Raw genomic sequence first — 8,700 nt, 5'->3', positions numbered from 1 at the left:
ACCCGCGGTCAAGTGGATCCGCTTGGGAAAGCCTGGCCTCGGGGACAAAAGCAACAACAAAACAAAAAACGCCACCGCCAAAAGAAGCTTCCGAGGCTCGCTCTTCTACTTTATTGTTTGACGTGCTCACAAGCGAGCGGGGGATTAATCAAGCGCGTCTGGCGGGTCCATATGGCCCCTCTGGTGGCGCTTGTGCTTAATTAAAAGCCAATGGATACTGGATGGAGTGGGAGGGGGGGGGGCTCCTTAGTCCTGCTACTTGAAGACCACTCGTGACTTTCTGCTTTCTGCTGCCATTTTATCATCACAACCTGTTGACGTTGAGCCTAGATGTGTTGTCTAATTTGGTTTCAACAGTAAAGATTTAAAGTATATTTCCCGATACCCTGAAAAAATGTCATCTGGATATTTATATTGTTGTGATTTCTAATGTGCTTAAAAAAATTCAACTTTCCACAGTTTCAGGCCAACTATTTCTTCTAGATGAATAATAATTGTATAATAAATCTTCTGGTATCTCACTCTTGTGGAAATGACTTTGCTGAATGTATTTTTTTGTTTATTATTTTTCAGAAGATTCAACTCCCAATGTTGGACTGGTCAATGAGAGCCATTGATGTGCGATGTATCGGAGCTGTGGTTGCTGATTAGCCAGGTTAGGGCGCAGGTATTTTTTGTTAAATGACATGTCCATTATATAACTTTATTATTCGAACAACATGAAGTTTTTGATCATTTCACTACTTTGCCACTGATTTTATTGTTCTTCATTTCTAACTTTGTTCTTGTGATGTTCCTCCTTGATTCTTAAATTCATGTTTTTGTTTTTCTCATGATACATTTTTTCCTCATGGGACTTTATTCTTTCCTCTGACATTTTTCCCACTTATCATTTTGTTAGAAAATGGTCTTCTCTTGACAACTTTCCTGAAGCTTGACATTTTCATCCCTGTGTTTGCAGTCAAGTGCTGGGGACACAAGCGAGGCTGTGTTCAAGACGGCGGCCATGTCCATGTATCATTGGCTGCTAATTGGAGGTCAAACGGACAACAAAGCAGTCCTCTCGTCCTAATTAGAGTGATAGCACCATGCCTCTCCTCGCCTTTAATCCGCACGTAGACGGCTCTTCCGTAAAATCTAAATCCCAGCAGCAGATGGAAGCCATTGGACCAATTAATCAGCTCTCCCATTGATTTTGGCTGAGAACTTAAGGTAAGTAGCCGTCAGTGTGTCTATCAATGTGTTTACCTCCTCTTGTACAATTTAAAGACTGCTTTTTTGGGGGTAGAAATTCCTTAGCGTATTACTTAATTCTTGCCAAAGCTCTTTATTTACCCTTAAGCTTGTACTTGAGGGGTTTTTGAAGAAAATTATACAGGTTTTGTGTATTGAAGTTTTTATACCATAATTGCATTTTTTTAAACCTGGTGACAAGTCTACTAACTTTCCAAAAATTATGAAACAGAAGGTAAATGTGACAAAAAAAGCAAAAACAGTAGCTATATTACACATGCAACTTGGCTCATGTTTATTCTTTATTTCCTATGTGATCTGATGTTTTTTGTACAGCTGCATATTCCCCTTTTCCTATAATAATTTATCATTCAACAGTGGAGGAAATCACAGCTCCTTCCAAAAATAGCAAAAGAAGAAAATCTAGTATAACATAGAAAACAGAAAAGTGGGAAGACAAAAATAACGGGTGGGATTTGATTGTCTTTTTTTTTTTAACACGTTTCTTATAAATTAATTAGTGCATCCATGTCAGAGGTCTCACGCCAGCTTTGAGGAAGGAGTTTCAAGTTTCCAGCCCGTAAAAAGAGTTAAACTCTTGAATCTGCTTGCTTTTTATTTTCCATGTCCTTGATCAAAGTTGGATGTGAATTCTCATATCAAAAAAAATAATAATTAGAGAGTTATAGAGAGAGAAAGAGAGTCTGGGGGAGAGGAGAGAGAGAGAGAGAGGCCGCTGTCCTGCTTTGTCCGCCCGAGGTAGAAGAAGAGTCCCCCCCTCCCCGGCCGCCTCTGGCTCGTCGCATCACAAAACCTGAAACTTCCACGCCGCCTGCTGTTCTTTGTAATCCAAACAATCCGCGTTGAAGTTGAGCTTCCATGCGCTCGAAGCCGTCTGCTCCTTATAGTCCAGGCAATCCGCCGAGCCTCCGTAGCCGTACGCCGGCGAGGAGAGCGACGAGGCCGGGCTGAGGTGGCTGGACACGCCCCCGCTGCCTCCGTTGCCCATGGGGCTCATGGCGGAGCTCAGCTGGTGGTGATGGTGGTGGTGCATGGGCGACAGGTACGAGCTGCAGTCCATGCCGGGGAAGTAGGAAGACGAGCCCGTGTAGCCCTGGTTGTATCCCGACGCCGCCTGGCTGTACGTCACCGGGTAGGAGCGTTGCATGCAGGAGGAAGCCGAGGACGCCGACATTGGGTCGGAGAGCGGCGAGATGGAAGCCGGACTCCAGATGGACACCGGCGCCGCCGCGGCCGCCCCCGCCCCGGCGCTGCTGCTCACGGCCGGAAGAGAGGTGTTGGAGGGCGGTGTGAATTGGCCACTCGCTCCGCTGTCTGAGCTGGCCTCCCTGATTGGGGAGGCTTTCTTTTTCACCGGCCTGGCGACAGAAGGTTTACTGGGTGCTCCGTTTTGGTTCTGCTGGGCTTGTTGGCGATGCTTAGCTCTTCGATTTTTGAACCAAACCTGAAATTAAAAGAAATTATTACTACATTTAATATTTATATATATTTTTTTGTTTTGGGCAAGATGCAAAGGAATAATAAATACTATTGAAAGGCTATGCAAACCAGCAATAAAAGACAAAGTGGACTTCTGAATTTAATACTCCAATTGAATTAAAATAAATCTGCAGAGATTACATTTTTAAATGTGGGTATAAGAATTTTAACAGCTAACGAAAGTCTTTTGATTTTCATGAAAATGTGAATAAAATCATAAATACACCCATTATGACTCCCAATGACTTTTATTTCAATGCCCATATTGTTTTAACTGAAAGGCCTGCCTGACATTTAATCTGTTTTGAACATTCTGTACTTCAATAAAAACTTTTTTCCCCTTCTTTTTTCCAGCCTCACCTGCACTCTAGATTCCGGCAAGTTGATCTTGAGGGCAACCTCCTCCCTCATAAAGATGTCCGGGTATCGAGTCTTAGTGAAGAGATTCTCCAGCACGTCCAACTGGGCCCGGGTGAAGGTGGTCCTCTCCCTCCTCTGCTTCCTGGGCGCGCCTGCATGCGCATGTGAGTAACCATTGAAAGCCAGACCCTGCCATCGATTTTGGCCTTGTAAATAATCAGTTTTGTCTTTACCTTGATATCCCACAGACGGGTGCAGCAGGTCCACCCCGGGGGCAGACAAACTGAGTCCGTTGACCGTGTAGGGCGGCTGCTTCAGGTAGGACATCATGATGGCGATTGCTAACCCAAACAAACGCGACCAAATAGGTTCAATCCCTCTATAGTTCCAATGATGATACGAGTTTGCCAAAGAAGTGAGGGTCCCCTACGTGCGCAGAGGCTCTTAAACTCCTTTGCCCCCACCCGCCCCCCCCCCCCCCCCCCCTCGCCCTCCTGTCCCCTCCCCAGCTGCATGTCTGTCTGTCCCCACCCCCAAAACACACTCCTCTCTTAAAAACAAAACATTGTCGTTAAAAAAAAAAAATGCACCCCTCCCCCTCTGGGTTAAGCCCCCCCCACTCCACCCCATCATACATTAACATATACACCCACAGGTTAGGCCACAGCTGATTGGGGGGCCATTTGCAGGGACAAAGCCCACTGTTGACCGATAAGTAACGCTGATAACAATAAGAAGTTGCAGACAAAAGCTGCAAACTGAGCTGCGCCATTCAGATACAATGAAGACCCCCGCCATTCCTCCTTCGCGCCCCCCACCCCCCACCTTTACCTCAAGATTTTTGTATTTGTTTGCATTAAAAGTGCCGTCCATGTCAATGTGACCCAAATTACAATACGAAGGACAACTTTGGGGGGCAGTAATGAAGAAGATGGGCTAATTCGGACATCATATCAACACTGTTTGAAGGCAAATAGGACCCCCACACCCCCCGTCACCCCCCACCCTGGAAGACCACCTCGTTCTCATCTCCTAATGAATTGCTCCCGGTAATTAGATTTGGAAGGTGAGACTATCTCAAAGTGTTGATTAGAAGGCAGCACTTAATCTTAATCTAAACAAACGAGGAGATTGGCGCTTTGCTTTTTTTCCTCCTTTTGGCATCAAAACACAACGTTTTGCTTCATATTAGAAAAGCAGTCATTTTTGCTTGATTTAAATTAATATGTTTTCGTTTCAGTTTTCTCTTTCAAATTCACTAATATGAATTTTTTTATATTTGTCGTTTTATAAATCAGATATATAGTATATATCAGAAAGCCGTAATTATTGCTTTTGCAGCTAATGTAGTTATATAACTAAACATTTAATGTATTTTTTTGGGGGGCAACAAAAATATTTAAGTGTGAATTAAAATGTTTCATATTGTTAAAACCCACATATGAACAAATAGATTGCATTCTGAAATAATCACATTTTACATTTGAAAATAATTTAAAAACAATATACATTTGGCTCCAATGCTCATATTTATGTATATATTTATAAAAATAAAAACTAAGCAAAACAGTGTTTTGAAGTAAATTTTCCCCTCAGAATATAAAGTGCGCACATTTTTTTTCCCCCCGCCATCCTTTTTTAATCTTTTTTTTTTTTTAATAGAGCCAATAACGGACTTTGCAATCTGTCACTTTTGGCGTGTACCCCCCAACCAGACTGCACCCCTTGCGCCCCCACCTCGCCTTGAACCACCAGTTGCTCCGCATCCATTCAACAATAATCATAAATACCCGTCTTAATTATTATTGGCTTGCTTCGAGAAGTGATGATTTTTTGACGAGTTAATCCGAGTGGCACGTGTTGGCCTGATTAGGGGGACGCCGTGCAGAGGTGGGGGTTTCTGGGGGTTCAATGTACATTTAATGTGAGTGTAAAAAGGCTTTTTAAATGACAATTTTTATAGTTGCAAAAACTCATATTGTAAATAGAAGATACCAAATTGATAAGAGGCGGAGTAAAACTGCTTAACATTGTTAACCAATGACTTGTGCATTTTCAGGTCGATTCCTTTTACAAAAAAACTTTTAATATATGATAACGGTGGTGTGTAGAATTTTTAGATTCAATTTATGGTACATTGTCCATCGCTCTTATTTTTGCGTTAGCACTAGACAAAGAGTAGCATTGTGTTGATCACACCAGCTGACTGCCAGACAGCGCACAAACACACACACACACACACACACTCTAAAGCCCCCCTAAAAAACACTCAATATGCACCATAACAACAAAAACATCCACCCATTTGACTAATAATAATATGATTGTTAATATTGCTTAGGGTCTTTTGTTTAAAATAATTCATTCTGATGAAGCGATGGTAATTTTGGAAATAATATTGTGATTTAATTGGACATTTATTTAAAAAGTCCAGATTGTTAATTACAAAATGCCTGTGGTTTTTTGAATCCTTCTTATTTTCTAAATTTGCAAAAACTATAACTTTGTGTTTTGAGAAGCCAAATAACTGCTATTTTGAAAATGGCCCTATTTAAGACCTACAAGATAACTGATTTAATCTCAGTCCTAATTCCCTCCTCCTACTAGTTTGGGCAACGTCCTCAATTGTTTTTATCTCAACTTGGGCTCCATTAAGCGCTTGAATGCCTTTTTTGCCAACAGGCGCGTCAACACTAAAAAGTTTCCTGAGGGAAAAAAACAGACAAAAAAAAAACCCACGCCTCCTCAATTAACTCCCAGTGTGGGCTCCCGCCTTCCTCTTGCTCATCTTCTTCCCCTGCTCATCCACCGTTAGGGAGAAGAAAAAAAAAGGGCAAAAAAAAAACCCAAGAGCAAAATCAACTCATCCTGCACTTACCTCCAAAGTGATGCGTTCAAGGGCCTCCTCCCCTCTGCTTGATTCCAGTTTTCTGCCCACTAAGAGGATCACACTTGGCGATGCTCACTATTTATGCACATTAAAAAAAAAAGAGAGTGAGAGAGAGATTTTGGGGAGCCAATAGAAAAGAGATAGAAAAAAAGAGTAGCATGAGGAGGCGCTGCAAGCTCGGTGATTTGTTTACAATAAAATTTGCTGGCTATACTACAACAATACTTGCTAACTGTATTTTAGTTATGTTTATCTTATATACAGTACATATTCTTATACCTCTGCATTATTCTGTTGATCGTAGCCTTAAACATATTCATTGCTATTGACAGTTATCTTAAATATATATATATACATTTTAACAAAAGATATTTCAAGTTGGCCTTGGCATGTTTGAATTTTTCAGGACAAAAAAAGTTTGGACAGCCCTCCACTCGGTAACACAAGCGCCAAAACTATTGATCTAAGACTGCTCGTGTTTACACAAAACTATCTCGGCAGATGTGATTTATTTCAAATCATGTCCTTAATAGAGCGCTTTTCTCCTCCTGCTCCGTCAGCCATCTTGTCAGCTCCCTGTAGAGCGCTTTCATCCTCAGCTGTATGATTTATAATTCATGGAGAGGGGAGATAGCTGCCGGCCCCAAGGGGAGGGAAGCGTTTTCTCAGCTAAACGGTCGGCCGCGCTCGTCAAAGGAAAAGGTGAATGATCTTGTTAACGCGTGAGGCGATAAACTGCTCCGCCTCCTTTCCTCAGGCCAATGGAGTCAATTGGGCCGGTGTACCTAATGAAGTGGCTATGTTGTTCGTCTCAAGGTTAAATCAATGACCCCATCTGTTAGACATTGAAGGGAACATGATGCCAGCTGCACAGTCAACGATAGATAGATTTATTGATAAGCATCAGGGCCAAGGCGTTATTGATAATGCTGCAAAAGAAGCAAAGTGTGCGTCGTTTTGAGTATTGACTTGTTTTGCCTTATTGGAACGACTCTAAGACAAGCGTCTTGTCCTCAGCACACGTTTTCATCAATAGCAATCCGTGAATATTACAATGTTGAAATCAAGTTAGGCAACTGTCAAATTTATTTGATTTGAATTCTTTGACTATTTCCTTCACTGTTTTTGAACAGAAAACAGAAAAAATAAATTAGACATCCGGCACCTTCAGCCAAATTTGAGAGTTTCCCCCTCTCGTTTCAATTCTAAATAGGGGGATCACCATTTTGTCATATCAGCCAAAAGCGCAGCATTCTTTTACCATTCCCAGAGATCTCATTGTATAAACGTCAGTCCAAAGCTCCGCTAATGACGTTGTCAGTTTAAAGGATGCTAGCAAACTGTGAGGGATAATCTCACGCTGAGAGCTCGATGATGGATGCTAATTGTTGCGAGCTGTTAAAATGGGACAAACTGCTGCTGAAATGACTTTTCAGTCACGACGCTAACACGTCTTCAAGATTTCTCAATAAAACTTGGGTGCGTTTTAGGACAATTTCAAGAAGCTGAAGGCCAAAATACATAAGCGCTTGCTATGCAATAAATTCCTGGCTGAATTCAAATAAGATTTTAAACCATTTCCAACATTATCTCACAAGCGACACAATGATTATGTTTTAACATTGAATTTTGTGGCAATTTTTGCAGATTGCACAACTTTTCTCCCCTATTGGAAACAGTGATTGTCATAGAATTTCTTGTTCCTGCCGGTACCTCGTTAACCCCCCACTCTCTTGTCCAGGCCCAACCAGGAGGCACCATACCTGGGCACCAGGCAGTGAGGAGCAGCCCCCGCCGCTACTCCCAGAACTCCCACTGTGCTCATGGAGGAGGCCAGGCGGGCCAAACAAAAACACAAGCAGTCATCCGCACGGTAAACAGCCCACCTACCGACAGCCGGCATCTGGGCCGCGGCACACACAAGCGCTCGGCCATTCACATTCTGATGACGGCAAGCGGTGCATTTTCATGGGATCATATTTTTTCCAGCTAAAGTTACAATACCCTGAAGTTGAATTGGTTCATGACTCAAAAGAAACTAATATGGATGTATATGCCGTCACAATCAGATCAGAGTGTGTTTTAACTTCCCCAAAGCTACTACTACTACTACTACTTTGGAGTAATTAGTTTCTTCTCTTTGTTTTATTGACCCATACATTTATTTGAGTCCTACCTAGCCTCTAATATTTTGCACACAAGTAACGGCGCACCAACCCCTGGGGTTGCCTCCACCTCAGTTTGAGAACCACTGAACTGGAGTGTAAAGTTAATCCATTTTCAATTGATGGCCACTGTTGTTACACTCAAAACACTTTTCTTTCTTTTCTGAGTAAATTTGCTCTCTTCTCTCTCTCTCTCTCTCTTTGCTTCTGTTTGTGTGTGTATGTGTGTGTGTCTGACTTCTTTTTATCCTTTTTAATTAGAGGGGCCTATTGGGCCACCAAACCAAGGACCTTAATCCCCAACTGACCAACAATGCAAAAAGGCAGCCTTTGAAGAGCCGGCCTAGCCTGAGAGCCCCCCCACCCCACCCACCAACCCCCTCGTCTCTTCTACCAATTGCTGCGCTGCTGGAACACTTCTCCACGGCTCCAACCGTCGGGAAAAGTAGCTTCTCTTCCTTCGTCGTCTCTTTTGAGGTATGGCACAAAGCAATTAAGTGCGTGAAAGAGCATTTTCGGGGGCGCGCCAGGTTTCTGCTAGACGCCGGCCGG

The 8,700-nt window shown here is 42.6% G+C and overlaps 1 protein-coding gene across 3 annotated transcripts; it reads right to left on the bottom strand.

The window, feature by feature from the left end:
• Positions 1-1,514: 1,514 nt before the first annotated feature.
• Positions 1,515-6,051, bottom strand: LOC144213776 (homeobox protein OTX2-like). 3 transcript variants are annotated; one of them, XM_077742385.1, is made up of 4 exons: positions 5,972-6,051; positions 3,327-3,434; positions 3,094-3,245; positions 1,515-2,698 (listed from the first exon to the last, which is right to left on the bottom strand). In XM_077742385.1, the coding sequence occupies exons 2-4, from the start codon at positions 3,421-3,423 to the stop codon at positions 2,039-2,041; spliced, it is 909 nt and encodes a 302-aa protein (XP_077598511.1). In that variant the 5' UTR covers positions 3,424-3,434; positions 5,972-6,051; the 3' UTR covers positions 1,515-2,038. The 3 variants fall into 3 exon arrangements, with proteins under 3 accessions (XP_077598511.1, XP_077598500.1, XP_077598522.1); XM_077742374.1 differs by having other exon boundaries at positions 3,094-3,434; XM_077742396.1 differs by lacking the exon at positions 5,972-6,051 and having other exon boundaries at positions 3,327-3,532.
• Positions 6,052-8,700: the final 2,649 nt, after the last annotated feature.

The sequence above is a fragment of the Stigmatopora nigra genome, chromosome 2 (genome assembly GCF_051989575.1).
Source record: "Stigmatopora nigra isolate UIUO_SnigA chromosome 2, RoL_Snig_1.1, whole genome shotgun sequence".
Classification (NCBI taxonomy): domain Eukaryota; kingdom Metazoa; phylum Chordata; class Actinopteri; order Syngnathiformes; family Syngnathidae; genus Stigmatopora; species Stigmatopora nigra.
The sequence above is the reverse complement of the archived record's forward strand: the minus strand, read 5'-3'. Positions and strand labels throughout refer to the sequence as shown.